At 35.2% G+C, this 19,231-nt stretch overlaps 1 protein-coding gene across 1 annotated transcript; it reads right to left on the bottom strand.

Annotated features, from left to right (window-relative positions):
- Positions 1-1,168: 1,168 nt before the first annotated feature.
- Positions 1,169-3,464, bottom strand: LOC108705428 (trace amine-associated receptor 4). The gene has a single exon (XM_018242305.2). The coding sequence runs from the start codon at positions 3,273-3,275 to the stop codon at positions 2,268-2,270; it is 1,008 nt and encodes a 335-aa protein (XP_018097794.1). The 5' UTR covers positions 3,276-3,464; the 3' UTR covers positions 1,169-2,267.
- Between the last annotated feature and the right edge of the window lie 15,767 nt (positions 3,465-19,231).

The raw sequence follows: 19,231 nt of genomic DNA, 5'->3' as shown, positions 1-19,231 counted from the left end.
TCGTTATTTGTATGGTTGCTATAAATTATTGTTTTCCTAGTTGATGACTCCCATATGAGTAGATGATTGAACGTCCATTTCATTAAAGAAGGAAATTCTTTGAAAAAGGAGAGCTTAAATGTTAACTGTTATACCTTGTGACAAACGTTTGTCTAACACTAATCAAACACTGCCACAGACAGCTCCTTATACAGCTAACTGGGTGGTCCAAAAGGAGCCCTCCTTCTGAACTTAAAATTAAATAAGGGGATGAGACTTTATTCAGCATAGTAAAACATTTTTTACTAGTTCATGATCAATCATATTGTGAATTTAAATAGTATTAAATGAAGACATACTAGTGTAGCAAGACATAACTCACTCTTGGACTGGGTGTTTCGGGACACCATGGGACATCCTAAATAAATGCTATATCTGCTATGTCTCAGAAGCAAACCTCTGGCTATTTTATAATAAGCACCCCCAATAACGATAATCGCTAACTTTAGACCATGGGCTTACACTACTTTTAATTGATTGTTGTAGGGGACAGCAGTGGATTGCTGAAAGACAAGAAGATGGAGGCACGATACTCACTAGAGTAGTACCCAGGGCCGGCACATATTTCAGTGCTTTCAGAGAAGTGGCGGCCCAGAGTTTGAGATTATGATCTGTTTTTTGGGGGTGTGCCCTCCAGTGATTAAGACTTTCCTTCTAAAACAGTGATCCCCAACCAGTGGCTCATGAGCAACTGTTGCTTCCAGTGGCCTCAAAGCAGGTGGCCTCAAAGTAGAGACTCCTGTACACTGCCAGTCTACATAGGGTCTACCATTATACAATTGTACCATTATACAATTACAGCTCATATTTGGCACAACCAGGAACTTTTTGCTTGTTTATATTCCTCTTCAAATTATTTTAATTATCCTTACAACTAGTCTGTCAATTTAGCCAGCTCTGCAAAATACAAAGTGCACTGACGCAAAGGAGACCAGAAATGAACCCCTGCATTGTAGAGAATAATTCCTTACAGTGTCCTTTCTGCAAATGCAACTGACTGGCTGTTACCAAACTGCACTCTAACGCAAATTGACTTCACAAATTGCTCACAATTGGCTAAAACAGTTGTGGTGCATACATTCTTATGAGCATCCCCTATTGTGCCATAATTCTGATAAAGAATGCTGATTTTTTTTTTTGTTAAAAAAAAACTTGGTGATTTAAATTGTTGCTCTTTGTGCATTTAATTTGTTTTCACATTTTTTACAAAAGTTCTAAATCTTTGCACATGACACAAACATTGGCACCAGCTGCAATGCAGAAATTATGCATTAAAGTGTCTTGTATGTACAGTAGGTACTGCCCTTTCTAGATGAGTTAAGAGACGTGTTGACAATGATGTGACAGATTTCCAATAGAATATAACATGCATATTTTATATGTAACAGAAAATATGCAAATTGAAAAAAAAACTTTTTTTTAAAAGAAACAATGGACTAAAGAAAATAATACAGAAATAATGTCCAGAATATACAAATATAGTAACAGCAAAGCTCAGGCAAGAACAGCAGTAGTCAAGACCATAACAACTTCTACTGGTCTGTGTGGTGCTAAATAACACATCACTTGGCAAGTGATTCTAAATGCAAAAGTTTAAGAGGTTTTATCTTTTTCTTTAAATAAATAATCTGCAAAAACCCATTTTACTGTGAGCATGGAGCAAAATACTTTGTATATGGAGCTTCCAGATGGTCTTCCCAATCAATGTATGGCCAAAATTTGCCCAGATACCTATATTGCAGGTTAAAAAATCCTGAAGGACAAGATCTTCATTTGCACTCTTCTTCCAATGGGTCTGCATGGCTCACAGCATGATCAGCTCCTTAGCCCAGGTGCCAAACCAGCAGTTCATCCTGAATTGACCCAGCAAATTGGTGTTCAAAGAAGGCTCCGACCTTACAAAACGAGTGAAGTATTACTTTGTGATTTCAACTGGCCTGCCTGAGAGGCATATGGAGCATGGGACATGTTGACAGTCAATGCGCTCAGCAGAAGAAAGACAAAACACCCCAAAATTGTCTGTCATAGCTTGCCATACTTGAGCATGTTTTCCTGTAACCATATAGGATATAGAGTGAGAGCAAGCAAAAATAATAATTTGCTGGTAACATGGCATTGCGCGGAATCATAATTAGAAGCATCACATAATAAAAATTGCAAAATTGCAGCTCCTGGTTATTTCTCATTTCTCTCTGCAAATATGAATGTATCAAAAAATGAAATCTATGTTAAACATTGATTAACACTTGTGAGAATGAAGATCCTGCTTTAAAAATATTCCCTGTTATAATAAATTGAAATGTATTTTGGAACCATGGGTAGAATAAGGCATAAATAATGGGATTAAGGCCTGAGTTAAAATAACCAAGCCACAGAACAGTATTGTAGACATCTTCAGGAGTTAAAAAGTTAATGTAAGGATCTACTACAGTCAAAATAAAAAATGGCAGCCAGCAAAATAGAAACACTCCCATAACAATGCTCAGAGTTTTTGCTGCCTTGCTTTCGGCTCTGACAGAAACTTTAATTGTTACACTTGGTTGGTCGGTCTGGACATTATGATGATTATGCACAAGCTTAGCTTGCTTATTGGCAACTGAGAAAATGTGTATATAAATTCCGATCATCAGGGTACCTGGAACAAAGAACGTTACCAATGCAGAAACGGTCCCCCAAATCTTGTTGAAAGCAAGAGAACAAGAGCCAATACAAGTATATGAGGCAATATAGTGTTGTATGCCCTCAGTGTGTATATTGGAAAAAACAAGGCCAAAAGAATACATAGAGGAAACAGACCAACTTATAAACAAAAATACCAGTATTACGTTATTAGTTATGTTTTTGTAATAATGAAGAGGCCTACACACTGCGTAGTATCGATCAACAGAAATAAAGAAAAGATGAAATTTGGAAGTTATGGATAGTGCCATATCAATACAGCTGTGCAATTTGCAAAATAAGTCTCCAAAATACCAACAAGATGTTAATGACCGCACCATGCTGTAGGGCATAACCACCAGTCCTAAAATAAAATCTGTAACAGCCAAGGACAAAATAAGAAAGTTAGTTGGAGAATGCAGTTGTTTAAAATGTGAGACTGAAATAATCACAATTAGATTTCCTATAGTGGCGAGTACTATAGCTCCAAGCATGACAATTATCATAATAGAATAACTTTTAGGTGACCTGATGGTCCCGAGGCAGGAGATATTCACAAAATCAGAACAAAAGTCCATATTCTAAGTAGCTGAATGCCAAAGATGCTCAAAAATTTTGTAGTGATGAACATAAGTATCTGTAAAACAAAATAGAAAATCTGTATCACCGTCCTATTATGGCAACATATGGAAATGATAACAACTAAACACATGTGCATTAAAATTATAATTTGTTAGGTACTGATCTCCAAAGCCTGAGGCATTACCTAAAAGGATGACATTATGAAAATAATACTTTCTGTCTAGAGTAAACATCAATAAATGAATTGCATTACACAGATATTCATACATTTATTGAATGACAGACAAAATAAGATTGTCTCTAGCAAGATCCTGACTTACAACAAATTTACAACTTTAATAGTGTTATTTACTAAACTCTGAATTTTTCAGGTTTTCTTTTCAAAAACGCAACATTTTTGAGAATCATTAAAGCCCGATGCTGCAAAAAGCCCAAATCTGAAAATCCGCTATCTCAGACCTACTGAGTTTATGTATTAGTCAATGGCAGAGGTCCCTATCCTATTTTAAGTTTATGTGGTCTGTGCTGGAATTAGCCTGAAAATCTGATCATTTTGGGCTTCGCTGTCAAAAAGCCCGAAAAAATTTAGCAATTCTGGGGGGAAAAAAAATAAAATTGTACGATACTGGTTTTTCGCTCAATTTTATCGAGTTTTTACCCAATCCCATTAAATCAAGCTTTTTTTAATAATAAATAAGGTAAATCGGGTATGGGAGTTTGGTTGTGGTTTTTTTATATAAATATGAGATAAATTCGGATTTTAGTAAATAACCCATTAAGTGGAAGATTCATTAAGGTTCAAATAGTATATGAGAATTCTTAATTTCTTTTTGTGTCAAAACTCACGAATTTTAAACCACCAATTTGAATGTAAATTCGAATGTGAGATTTATCACACCTCGACCATGGAAACATTTCTAATTCGAAGATTCGCCACTTCGATTCTAATTTTCGGGTTGGGATTATTTGATCAAATATTAGACATTTAATTTTTTTATAAGTAATATCCCATTTGAGTTGTGAGTACATTCAAATTTATTACAGCAAAAACTAATTTGCATACATTCTAAATTAGAACCTTTGATAAATAACCCCCTAAATGTGCCAGAAGCAAAAACGGAGCAAAGATGCTTAAATAGGTGCCCCTAGGGTCTCGTAATCACTTTTTCTCCACTCATCCTACTAAAAGTAACAATCAGCGCTAGTTTCTTAACCCCACTTTTTGCATATAGAATTGCACATTGACCTTTGAAACTCATTTTATTTGTCCTTTATTTGTTGAAAGATTTCATTGCTTCTGCTGCCCACTCAGAATCACAAGAATGTGTCCTTTGTACAATTACAATGAATTACAATATATTTCACTTATGGCATGCATTATCCGGAAATCCATTATTCATAAGGCTACGAATTATGGGAAGGCCATTTCACATAGACTCCATTTTAATGAAATCGTTCAAAAAATTTTTAATGATTTAATTTTACTCTGTAAAAATAAAACAGTACCTTGATCCCAATTAGTATATAATTAGCAGACTTAAATTATGGTGAGCACTGATAATAAGATATCAAAGCTGGTTGGCAAGAAATTGCGTTTTGGATACAAACTGATTTGAAATTTGAGAAAAATTTCTGACGCCAGCTAGTCCAGTTAGTAAATATTTGACTACAAAGTGGAGTGGCTCTCAAAAATGTGGAGTATACAGATGTGGGAACTGTGTTATTTGTAATATATTAATTAATGAAATATATTAATATTGGGAGATACATTTTACCACCCACATAATATGGAATTTTTAGAGGCATATTTATCTAAGGGTGAATTTTCACTTTCACCCACTAATAAAATCCTATAGAAATGAATGGAGAGTGGTGGAATTTCACTCTAGCGGACTGTGGTGATCTCTAACATCACTCCTTGATAAATATTCCCCAATGTTTCTTTGATAAATCTCTTGTAGTCTTTCATACTAATGTATTAATGGTTAACATGTAACTTGCAAGTATATAGCAGGAATAGTTGGTTATTAAATTGGGAATTTATAGAGCTTGGCCACAGGAAAGAAATAAGTTTCCATATACTTGTTATATGAGTTGTATGGTTACAATGGATTAGTTTTAGTTTCTTGGTATGTATAATGTTTTAATACTATTTATAACACTAATGAATATATATAATTCTGATGAAAATAATTATGCAAGGGTTAATATGATCACATGTTAACTCTGGATACTATTTAAGTGCATTTTGAATTTGTATATGTACCTTTAAAAAGGTCCAAATTGGGACAGAAACTTTGTTTGTACAAGGAATTTTTTCAATACACTAAGGGGCAGATGTATGAAGGGTCGAATATCGAGGGTTAATTAACCCTCGATATTCGACTAGGAACTAAAATCCTTCGACTTCGAATATCGAAGTCGAAGGATTTAGCGCAAATGCTGCGATCGAACGATCGAAGGATTATTCCTTCGATCGAACGATTAAATCCTTCGAATCGAACGATTCGAAGGATTTTAATACAACGATCGAAGGAATATCCTTCGATCAAAAAAACTTAGGCAAGCCTATGGGGACCTTCCCCATAGGCTAACATTGACTTCGGTAGCTTTTAGCTGCCGAAGTAGGGGGTCGAAGTTTTTTTTAAAGAGGCAGTACTTCGACTATCGAATGGTCGAATGGTCGAACGATTTTTAGTTCGAATCGTTCGATTCGTAGTCGTAGTCGAAGGTCGAAGTAGCCCATTCGACGGTCGAAGTAGCCCAAAAAACACTTCGAAATTCGAAGTTTTTTTACTTCGAATCCTTCACTCGAGCTTCATGAATCGGCCCCTAACTGATTGTAATATCCTGCCTGGAGTGGAACCAGGGACCTGGTGTTACTAGGCTGTCTGAGTTACCACTGTTCTATGTGAGAACAGTACATCTGTTATCAATCTGGCCCCATGGGATCAGTGTAAACCATTAGGTTGCCTATACGACCCCTGCTCTGCACTGAATCATTGCCCAATATGGGTCTATCTTCATAGTTCCTGGGTGCTCTTACATATTGTCTGAACCTTGTTCTTGACCCTTGCCTGTTATTTTACTACTTTTCAGATTCTGATTGTGTACCATGTTCCTGTTTGGTTTGACCCTGGCCTGTGACCTCGACTACGCTTCTGCTCCTGATTTGGTACCATTTTGTCAGTCTGTTATTGACCCGGCCTGTCCTTTGACCACTCACCTTGATCCCTGTCCTTTCTGTACTTTGTTTGGTTCCCTTGCCTGCCCAGAGCTCTCTCCCTGGTCCACTCACAAGACCTGGTGGCAACTGAAGCAAAAGTTGGTTGTTATAGGCAGAAGACTGAGCTGAGAACGGGACCTTTGGTGATTGTTCTGGGTTTGAATTACCTATCATAACACTGATTAAATAAGTCCCTGTGTGCTGATTTTTGAATGTCTTTTATTATGTATTATATGTGATCATGCACAAAGGCAGCTATAAGCATGATTGGAAAAGGTGCTTTCCATTTAAATACGTATATATCTTGTTACTTATATATATATATATATATATATATATATATATATATATATATATATATATATATATAAAGTAACAAGAAGAGTCCGCACACACAGGTCTTAGGTGAGAAAAAAAAATTGTCGTTTATTCAACGTTTCGGCTCAGTCACATGAGCCGTCCTCAGGAAGGCATCCATTTTGTGTTCTGGGTGCAATGACCAAACGCTGTTTATATATATATATCTACCGTTTGTGGAGCGCACACCATAAAGTAAATATTAGCCTGGGTGCCAGCCTAAATGAAAATCATAAAGTCAAATGCAAAAATGACGGCACTCACAGGCAAAAAATCAAATGGTCAAATAAGGTGAAACCATACGGTTTATTGTGATCCTACGTTTCGGTTCCTTCTTGGAACCTTCGTCAGGGAAAGAAAACAGCCTATATATATATATATAGGTGCTGTCCATTTAAATACGTGTATATATATATATATATATATATATATATATATATATATATATATATACTGTATATAACAACATACCGGTGCACTCAAAAATCCTCAGGTAGTTACTGCCCAGGTGCTGGTTAGAAGTATCATATGGAACTGCAAAAAGAACCGCACTCACAGGACTTGTTCAAAGTGTAGAAAATAGAATATCTTTATTTCAACGTTTCGGCTCCAAACTCAAGCCGTCTTCAGGAAGTCACTTCCTGAAGACAAACAAACAAACAAATCTTTAACAATTATTTCCTTTTTCTCTGTAATTATAAAACAGTACTTTGTACTTGATCCAAACTAAGATATAATTAATCCTTATTGGAAGCAAAACCAGCCTATTGGGTTTATTTAATGTTTACATGATTTTCTAGTAGACTTAAGGTATGAAGATCTAAATTATGGAAAGACCCTTTATCCGGAAAACCCCAGGTCCCGAGTATTCTGGATAATAAGTCCCATACCTGTAATGATAGGATTTGATATACACTATATAGCTAGCTGATAGAAGACAGGTAGCTAGAGATAGCTTAAGAGGAAAAGCACAAAATCCTGGTACAGAAAATTGGAATAATGAAAACATGCAAATCCTTCAATTCAATGGCATATACAGTTTATATATATATATATGTGTGTGTGTAGTGTAGTGTACTGTGTAGTGTGTGTCTATCTGTGTAAATAGATGTCTGTCTATCTATCTATCTATCTATCTATCTATCTATCTATCTATCTATCGGCATATTTATAAGGACCAGATGTTTCTCATACAAAGGCATAATTGTTATCCAAAAATACCACAAATTCTTAGGGGTTTGGGAGAGATCCTTTATGTACAGTGGCACCATTAATTCTTAGAAATTAATGCCATATGCAAAATGTTTTTTTTTCACGAATGCAGTGGGAACATTGAGTATTAGAAAGTTAATTACATTATTTCCTTATTCTATTAACCACCTCAAGTTCTGCAAGAAAGACATAACAGATAATGCAGAAAAAGACAACATATAAATTCAATAATATTGTTTAAAGTTGAGATTAACATACCTGTTTTTAAGATAGCATTATTGACATTTCTGATTCCCAGCTTTTGCAAACCATCAGTGTTTTCAGCAGTACTGCACTTCATAATGCCTAATGGCAAAGAATACTCAGTGATTTATATCAACAAAATGTCTCCCAAATGATTACTGGTTTACTCTCAGAGGACAGGAAGGTAAAAATGATCACTTGATTGTCTCACCAGAGCGGAGCAATGTGGTCTACAGGATCTATTAAAGTGTCTGATTACCAGTGCTTTTATTAATTAAACTAACTTATTAAGCTTTAATGAGCAGGGAGCCATTGTCTTGTATGGGTCAGTATTTGTATGTAATCTCTGTGTTTGATGTAAACCTCATTCTGTATGCAGTGATGCAGAGTATGCTAACATAAATATTAATAAATATTATTTTGTTACAGACCACTCAACACTTAATTTAGGCACTACTTTTCTTGGCCAAGTGAGAAATTCATGTTGGCTCAGAAAAGTTCTTGGAACACATGCTGCACATCCCTTTCTTTATTACAATTACTAATTAGTTCATATTTAAAATATGTAAAACACCTATTTTGTTATTGTTAAAAGTTTGAAATCATTAAAATGCCTTATGAATAAATAGACAAGTGTAATAGAAATTAAAGTGGCACATGTCAATCGCTTGTTTAATAGATTATTATCATAATAGCTTTGATTCTGTGAATTTCTGCTTCATCAAAAAATCTTTTGTGCACACTTTTAAAGGACAAAGCAACTGTGTAGAAGATAGTGTGTAGTATGTCTTTCTATAATTTACATCTCCATACCGTAAGTCTACAAAAAAAAAAAATTGAACATGAGTTAAACCCAATAGAATGGTTTTGCCTCCAATAAGGATCCATTGTATCTTAGTTTGGATCACATACAAAGTAATGTTTTATTTTTACAGAAAAAAAGGAAATTAGTAAAAATTTTAATTATTTGATTAAAATGGAATCTATGACAGATGGCCTTCCCGTAATATGGAGCTTTCTAGAGAACGAGTCTCTGGATAACAAATCCTATACCTGTACCAGTAGAAGTTCAACTTCCCAAAATGTTTCCTTCTCTCCTTTAGACCAAGAGCATGCTTCTGTGAGTTACTGTGTAAGTTGCAGTTCAGTACTGTTTGTGCATACCCATAAATAGCTAAGTGAACATCTTCGATGTAATGGAAGACAATATGGTGACCGCGATTGCAGCTGGGATGGAATACTTTCAAGAACTGAATAGAGTTTAAGTCTTGAGACCTAACAAATGGCGAATGGTTAAAAAAAAGCGGATTGTTGTGCACTCCTTTCTTTTGGTTCCTTCCAGATATTCGCAGGAACAATGTGCAGATATTTTTCATTTATTTGATTTCTATAAATAGGTACTAAATTATGTGTTTCCACACAAATTTCTTTGTGCACTCTGACCTCAACATGTTTGGATGCACTAGGTCATTGCTTTGAAGATAAATTGCTCACAGCATCCACTTATATGTGAAGGCCTTAAGATTGGGCATCCCTGATTCCATAATTTTCCAATCTCTAGCCCTAGCATGTATCACTTTGGGGGCACATTTGTACTTTTATTTCACCATTTGCATGCTTAATTCAAAAAAGAGGGTTACTCACCAACCCATTGGATGTTGCTCCCAGTGGCCCCATTGGCAGCAAGTGCTTGTTTTTAAATTTCTGACTTGGAGGCATGCCTTAGGTGTATAAAAAGCAGGTGTACAGCCAAACAGAGCCTCTTGTAGGCTGCCAGTCTACATAGACGCTACCAAATGGCCAGTGAATGCACATATTTCGCACCACCCAGGAACATTTTTCATACTTATGTTGCTCCCCAATTTTTTTCTTTACAGTTAAAAAAACGTTGGGGATTCCTGCCTTAAAGGGAAGATATACCTCTTTTTGACATCAGGTCATTCATTGGGCCTATGCAGGAAAGGTACATAAACACAATCTGAACTTCCAAAAATTCATATAAATGTATATCAGACATATCTGATTCCACAGATTTAAAGGAAGCCATGCTACTGGTAAGAATCATTCTTCGACTCCCCCCCCCCTTAGTTTGATAATGTAATACAGCCCTTCCCTCACCTTGTTCATTGTGACATGGAGGTTTCAAGGACTTGAAGTCCCTCTACTTTCCATAGTGGGTGATGCACTGGTTCTCTTGAATACAGGGAATACAGGATCCACAATGGAACAGAATGGGGAGGGGTTGTTTAAAACGATGACACTATGGGAAGGAAATAGTATCTGGGAGGAGACTATCACAGTGTATTTTTACTCTGTGGTATGTCTGTGTACAAAACATTAACTCTATTTTCACAGAAATAGTTAATTTCAAAGCCATTTCATCTTTAGATGTTTTTTTACTCTCGTTATTTTATAGGATTTTAAAGAACATTCAAAACATGTCCAAGAAATTATTTTGTGTCAAAAATGTATTATCATCCTAGGATATATTACAGAACTTTGTTTTGGCAAAATGATGCAGTATATATCAAAATGAAAATCATTTTGAACTTTAGAAATGTTGTTAAAGTTATTGAAATGCTATTAAAATCATGTAAGCTCAGTGATAATATACTACTAATATATTACTGTACTACTTTCCCATGCATAACATGGCCTGCCTGTCATTAAACATTACATGGAGCATGACAAGAAGCTATTGAACAGATATCTACCTAACACTTTACACGTACAAAATGGTAAAGTATACGCCCTTTATATAGTAAGTGTTTAAACACATTCTTTGATATCTTACAGGGTGGGAAAAAAGAACAGCATATATATTCACATCTAATGGGATTTCACAACTGTTTATGCCAAAATTAAATCTTTTTTTTAATGAAGTAGAGAAATATAAAATCATGAACCATGTTATGAAAAACACATTTATAATGCAAAAAACTGAAACAATACTAAAATACTAAACTTCAGTGTAGGAGCTGGCTTGATCCACTGGATTCAAATACCTCCAACAAAATCCTGTACATTTCTAAATCCAATCCATTCTATATCCCATTCTCAATCTGGTGCAACAGATATATCACATTAAATAGGGGAACACCCCTTCGATCTGCATACACTGCCTATCAGATCTTTAAAGAGCATAACAGTTAACTTTTCTTTTTTTTATGTAATCTTTTGTTTTGTTTTATGTGTTTATTTGCTTATTTCTTACTGTGATTTCACTATAACCAGAATAATGATACATGACTCTGTTGTAATTTGTACTTTTATACCTTATTGAGCCCAGAGAATTGTGTACCAGTTATACTGCTTTTCTTTTTATCGCTGTCTGTGATATTCAATAAAGCATTTCTCTGATTAAAAAACTAATGGAATCTCACAGGCAGTTTTTTGAACAATTATGCCATTTACAAACAATATCTGCAATATCTAAAAAAAAAATAGAAAAAAATAATCTGCTGAGCTATTTCTATAGAGTCAGCTTCAAAACGCCACTCAAATAACACAAATTTCACATAACTATTACATGTCTCATAAACTAGAAATCTAACAAAACCGAAATGTAGGATTTAACTAAATTTTAATCCAAACCCCTATTAAATATTAAAATTGAGATGCCCCCTACCCAAAATATAGCCAAATACATAGATCATAGGAGTTTACTCCATTAAAATCTTGGATGTAGACAACAGGGCTTACACCAATTGTATAAATACAGGTATGGGATTGTTATCCAGATATCCGTTACCAAGAAAGTTCTGAATTAGGGGAAGGCCATCTCCAGTAGAGCCCATTTTAATTAAACGATTCAAATTTAAAAACAATATTTTGCTTTTCTCTGTAATAAGAAAACAGTACCTTGTACTTGATCCAAACTAAGATATAATTAATCCTTACTGGAGGCAAAACCTGCCTATTGGGCTAATTTGATGTTGAAATGATTTTCTACTAGACTTAAGGTATGGAGATTACTGAAAGACCCATTATCTGGAAAAAAAAAACCCAGGTCCTTAGCATTCTGGATAACAGGTCCCATACCTGTAATGTACAAAAAAAGTAAATATTAGCTCTTCCTGGTCAGTACAAGAAAAAGGAAGTTTTTGCTCAGTCCAGCACGTCTGAAGTTTTTAAATCAGTCAAAGGGTTAACGCTAGGGTATAATAGAACTTTGCCATTCATCAAATATAAATATATAAAAGCGATCCACCACAAGACTAAATATCGGCTCACCCGTCAAAGACAAGTGACCCGCTTCTAGGTAAACCGTTGCTGCTATCAATACTGAGGAAAACTTAAGCAGAGGAGCACGTACTGATGAAAAGGGTGGCCCGGGTGCATCGCCCCGAGCCCGTAGCTGAAGGTGAGTGCCAACTGAAGAAAAATGGCAAGCACTAAAGTTGTTTTTGTTTTTAACCTTGTTGAAATAAATTCGTTGTTTTAACTTCTCGTGTGGACCCGGAGTGCTTGCTGTTTTTCTTCAGCTTCCTGGTCACTGTTCCTAGACATATTGCACTTGTAGAGCAAAAAAGAAGTATATAATGTAGTGCATGAAAAGGTGCATAAACTGAAAAATATCATGTATTAAATAAAACTAAATATTTAATGAAAAATGTATGACAATTTACCAAACACCTATGTAGCAGGTAGCAGAGAACATGCAATAGAACCCTCATTTTTTCCTTTTTCAGTAATCAGTAAAAAATAGTATAAAATCTGGGAAATGTGTTAAAGAAACAAATTCTTCGAGTACTTAAAGAATTTAAACACTGGAGTCAGTTTTACTTTGAAAAATAAATTTACTGTGTTAATGACAGTGGTTAAAGGAGAACTAAAGTCTAACTACCGAATTAGGCTAGAAATGTTGTACATTACTTTTGGGCTTCTATACCAGCCCAAAGCAACCACAGCCCTTTAGCAGGGAAGTTACAGTTAGGTCCATAAACTTTGACTTCAGGCTGTCATTGCCAACAAAGGGTTTTCAACCAAGTATTAGAAATTAACATTTTATTTTCAGTTTTTTAATTTGTCCAATTACTTTTGAGCCCCTGAAATGAAGTGATTGTGTTAAAAAAAAAGGCTTTAGTTCCTCACATCTTTATGCAATCTTTTTGTTCAATCCACTGAATTAAAGCTGAAAGTCTGCAGTTCACCTGAATCTAAGTTGTTTCATTTAAAATTCATTGTGGTAATGTACAGAACCAAAATTAGAAAAAAAAGTTGTCTGTCCAAATATTTATGGACCTAACTGTATGTTCCTCTAAAGATGCCCCAGTAGCTCCCCATCTTCTTTTCTGCTGATTCATTGCACATGCTCTGTGCTGCTGCCACTTACTAACTTATTTTACTCAAATTATACAGTAAACATGGAATACAAATGTCATACTATAAGACTGATTAGTAATTAATAGAGATAATTATCACATGACAGCACAGAAACCAGTGCAACTAGCATGATAATCAAATAATCAGTCTTGTAGCATCAGTTTATATTACAGACCGACCTCATTTTCTGCTTGATAATTTGCGATGACCACTAAGCTTAGCTTCTCAATAGCGGTTCAGAGCCCACTAAGTATGTGAGTGTTGCAGACACTTTTCAAGATGGTGGCCCCCTGTGACAAGTTTGAAGTCCTGGATCATTGCTGCTATTGAGAAGCTGAAACCTTACGCTGGTGCAATTAGTTCAGTAAATGAAATATGGCATTTTTAGCCATTATTTTTTAGTGTTTACTTCTCCTTTAAGCATTGCAGCATTAATGTTACACTTTTGGGGGAGGCAATAAGTGATTTTGACTGTATGAGGGGCAGCCTAAATGGATCTGACTATTTACAGACAGAACCAGAGCAAATATGCATCTGGTTAGTATTTTAAACATCTTCATTTCACTACTACATGTATGGGATCCATTATCCGGAAACCCGTTATCCAGGAAGCTCAGAATTACGGAATGAGTTTCTTTTTCTTTGTAGTAATAAAACAGTACCTTGTACTTGATCCAAACGAATAGATTATTAATCCTTATTGGAAGCAGAACCAACATATTGGGTTTCATTAATGTTTAAGAGCTTTCTAGTAAATTTAAGTTACGAAGATCCAAATTACAGAAAGATCCATTATCTGGAAAACCCCAGGTCCTGAGAATTCTGGATAACAGGTCCCATACCTGTACTAAGTCACCAAGGAGCAAAAGTCACCAAGGAGCATTATCAGGACAAAATGTTGGTGTAAATCAGGGAAAAACACCCTGCATTATGTGACATTGAGGTTTCACTGTATAACCCATGGGTCAGCAACCTTTACTATCAAAAGAGCCATTTTGCCCCCTCTTCCACTAAAGAAAAATAGTCTGGAGCCGCAAAACATAACACAACTTATAACTTTTAAAAGTTTTAACCTTATTTTAATTTTAACTGTTATAACAACAGAATACAACAAACAGAAGTGCAGTGTGCATCTGTAGGTCCTGAGTGTGCTACCGTGGTAAGCTAACCGTTAGCTTACCACGGTAGCACACTCAGAAAGCCACTAGCAGGTACAAGGGCTTTATAGACGACAAAGCCACAAGACCAAGCCGCAGCAAGGAGGATAAAGAGCCGCATGAGGCTCCAGAGCCACGGGTTGCAGACCCCTGGTATAACCTTATAGATGTAATGAAATGGACTTTTGGTTCTAAATATACTTTTGAGGCACTTTGAAAATTCAAACTTGGATTTCACTTTGCCTGAATGCTGATGTGACCCTTTCATATTGCAGTAGTGTAGGGATGTAGAGTATTTAAATTGCATCAATACAAATATGAAGCACCAGTAATGTTTTACATTGGAGGGAAAGGTCCCTGGGTACACAGACCAAATTGTTGATAAACCTTTTCATTTTCAAAATCCTGTGCGTGTGGAGAATCCTATTTTTATAGTTGTGGTTTAACTGTACTTGGCACCCAGGTAACAAATTGTTTTGGTGCGTGCCCTCTCTCCCATATATTATACATGCATTAATAGGAAAGTGCATCCTGACAGCAACACTTACACACCTGTCTCACCTATTTGCACTACACTTGCCAGTTTTATGGGGATTATATGAATCGATTATCTGCTGCAGTGGCATTGTAATACACCTAAAAATTGTAAAAAATGTAAGCTAAATAGAATAGTGAATAATATCTAGTAATGAGGACTGTTTGGTGGGCTAATATGTAAGCCTTAAAGTGGACCTGTCACCCAGACATAAAAATCTGTATAATAAAAGTCCTTTTCAAATTAAAAATCCAATTTCTATTTTCTATTAAAGCATTCATAGCTGTTGTAAGCTCATTTAAAAATCTCTGTCAAACAAATATAGTCTGCCCCTCCTCTATGCCTATGCAAGCAATTACTTTCACTTTCCATTCAGCATTTCCTAGATGTCACTGCTCTCAACACATTCCCCCGTTCTCTTCACCATTTAATTGTGTAGCCAGGGGATGGACATCGGGTCCCCCATTCTGGTGCACAAACAAGATTGTGAGATGATGCAAGACTTGCCTTTATAACAGTGTCCACAAAATGGCTCCTGCCTGCTTGCTATAATTATGAGTTCCCAGACTGAAGGAAACAAGATTCAAATAATTGATACAGTGTTAACGTTAATTTTGCTTGACTAATGTGATAAAAAAGGTTTTTTTTTTCTAAGATTTCACCACTAAAGGATAAAACAGCACATTTCTTTTCAAATTATTTTTAATGAATTTTACAATAAAGCAAGTAGACTAACGGCATGTGGATATATTTGCAGTTCCATTTAGATAACATTAAACATTCTAAATGAACAATAAACCATTTGACCTGTTTCTCATCTTGACAAACAGACTATGAAAAAAAAAATCCTGCTCGGATTAATCTGGAAGTACACCAGCACATACTATGTGAATGGTTTATCAATTATTACATTATGCTCCAGAGCCTTCAGTCATCCCTCCCCATAGTTTATGGATGAATTTTATTTTGCTGGCTTATGATAACAAATGAGGGTCTCAATAGTCAATTATATAGTGAATAAAGTACCCCCTCTTGTAAAATATAAGGATATTATTAGTTACCGAGGAGTTTCATGACCATATAAAAACACGAGGCCGAAGGCCGAGTGTTTTTATACAGGTCATGGAACTCCGAGGTAACTAATAATATCCTCATATTTTACAACTGGGGGTACTTTATTTATTATAATACACAAATTTTAGTGAGTCATGTGACAGAAATTACATCACTACTCACCGTTTATAACTGATGACATCACTACTCACCGTTTATAAGGATATAATTTACAGGATATTCATGGCTTTTGTGTATTATATGCTATTATGCTATTATATATAATCAGATTACCAGTCACCCAGTTGATCACGTAGGTTTAATTACCTAAATTTTGTACCTAAAGAACATGTAGCTGATCCATGTTTTACCTTTATATTATGATAGTTTCATGTAGTGAAATCTTCACTCTCATATGTATGCATGTATGTATGTACTGTATGTATGTATGTATGTATAAAGCCACAGACACAAATTAAACCAATGGATTATAGCACAGAAGGAAGATATTTAATAATCAGGTTTAGAAAACATCCCCATGAGGTAACAACATGACTGATAGAGAATATATGTGTTTACATTTGATTAACTCTATTAAAAACAGCACAAACATTTCCCCAATGGCTTTGTTAACCACCTTACTTAATTTCATGTTAGACTTAGTGCTGTTTACAGTTCACACACTTAGAGGCAGATTTATCAAGGCTTGAAGTGAAAATTTGAATTTGAGTTTTTTATGGCCAAAATTGTCAAATTAGACTATGGAATTGTTTAAATGTAATCATACACTGGCCCTTTAAGAACTCAAATTCGACTATTCACCACCTAAAACCTGCCAAATTGCTGTTTTAGTCAATGGAAGATGTCCTGGGATCGATTTGTAGTTTGCAGCCTTCCCGACATTCAAGTTTGATTCGAGTTTTTGGGTGAATCCTATTTACCCGAGTTAGATTTTTTTTTAAAATACATTTTCATTGTTTGAATTTCGGGTTCATGGAAGTTTTTAAAAACTCGAAATTCGACCTTTGATAAATGTGCCATTTAGAGGCACATTTATGAAGAGTCGAATTTCAAATTCATGCGAGTTTTTTAAACTCACGTGAATTCGATTGTACTTGAAATTTAAATGTTTGAATATTTATTAAAAAAATTGAATATGTAAAACTCGGACAAATTTTACAGACTCAAAAACTCAAATTGAATTTGAATAGAATTTGACCAAACTCGATTCAAATTGGTCCCTGCACCTCTCCCATTGACTTATACAGTAATTAGGCAGGCTTTAGTTAGCAAATAGTCGAATTCAAATTCTTAAACTGCCAGAGCATGATAAATTTTCGAAAATCAAATTCAAATTTTTTGAAAAATGAATGATAGTTTAGACCATAAAAAAAAAAATTGAAATTTTAATTTAACCCTTAATAAATCTGCCCCTTAATAAAATGTAGTAACCTTCTATATAAATTTCACAGAACGGTAAGATAAAAGAAAATATAAATGATACCACAATTACAGACCACAGAAATAAACATTTGTTTTTAAATAAATGTACTTTTATTGGAATGATATTTGTCACAATTCACATTCATGTGTGTGGAGATTTCTCTTTAGTTTTAAACAATAATATACATAGAAAAAACATCTGTGCTTATTGTTAATTTGTGTGATTAGAAGCAAATCAAAATAGCATTATGGCAATTTGCAGAGGCTGAAGTGTATTTAATATGGCACAAGAATGGTTCTCTGTAAATCTGTCCATGAATAATCTCAAAACACAATGTCCAATAATATGACAGGTTAGGTATAACATCTATAGAATGAATACTATGGGTTATTTTCCAGCAGCGAACTTGGAGAATCCATTTTCCCTTTCCATATGTAGCATAATGTTAACATTAAAAAAATATTGTGCGTGGGTAACTCTGAATACAGAGGGAATCAATGTGAGCTCAAAACAATGTGGAATAGACCTAATAAACAGTCTGAAGTAGGAATGTGTATTTGTGTGGGTTCCCTCTGGATACTCACACTCTAGGGCAGGAATCCTCAACCCTTTGTACCTGTGAGACACATTCAAATATAGAGTTTGGGAGCAACACAAGCATGAAAAATGTTCTGGGGGGGGGGCAAGGGCTGTGATTGGCCATTTGATAGCCCTATGTCATGGGTCAGCAACCTTTACTATCAAAAGAGCCATTTTGCCCCCTCTTCCACTAAAGAAAAATATAGTCTGGAGCCGCAAAACATAACACAGCTTATAAATTTTAAAAGTTTTAACCTTATTTTAATTTTAACTGTTATAACAACAGAATACAACAAACAGAAGTGCAGTGTGCATGTGTAGGTCTACTTAAATGAAACACTGAATGGCCCTATTAAATGCTAGTGTTCTCATCTGTTTAATGTGACTTCTGTTTCTGAAGCGCCATGCTGATCTTCCCTATGTCAGGCCTGTAAGATGTGACATTGAGCTTCACACAGGACTGTAGGCTCTCATTTCTTAAGTGGGGGTGATATTTGGATTTTATGTTCATGTTCGAGAAAACTTGCTCGCATAAGTATGTTGAGCCAAAGATGGACAGGACTCCAAATGCACACTTTTTCATGTTCATATACATGTCAGGAATGGCACTCCATGTTTCAAAAATACATTTGTCGGGTTTGGGGAGATTTTCAATATCATTCCATTTGTGCTCTTTAGTGCGAGTGGCCTTCTGTTGAACGATTTCTTCAAAATCCGCTGCCAGGTTTTTGAACTTGGACACCCACAAGTCTTTATTCGCTGTTGGCCAGTTAAATTTCAAGATTGGGCTGACTTATCCTTGTGAATGCGGATATGTTCAG

The sequence above is a fragment of the Xenopus laevis genome, chromosome 5L (assembly GCF_017654675.1).
Source record: "Xenopus laevis strain J_2021 chromosome 5L, Xenopus_laevis_v10.1, whole genome shotgun sequence".
Classification (NCBI taxonomy): Eukaryota; Metazoa; Chordata; class Amphibia; order Anura; family Pipidae; genus Xenopus; species Xenopus laevis.
Note: the sequence above shows the minus strand (reverse complement) of the source record. Positions and strands in the feature narration are given on the sequence as shown.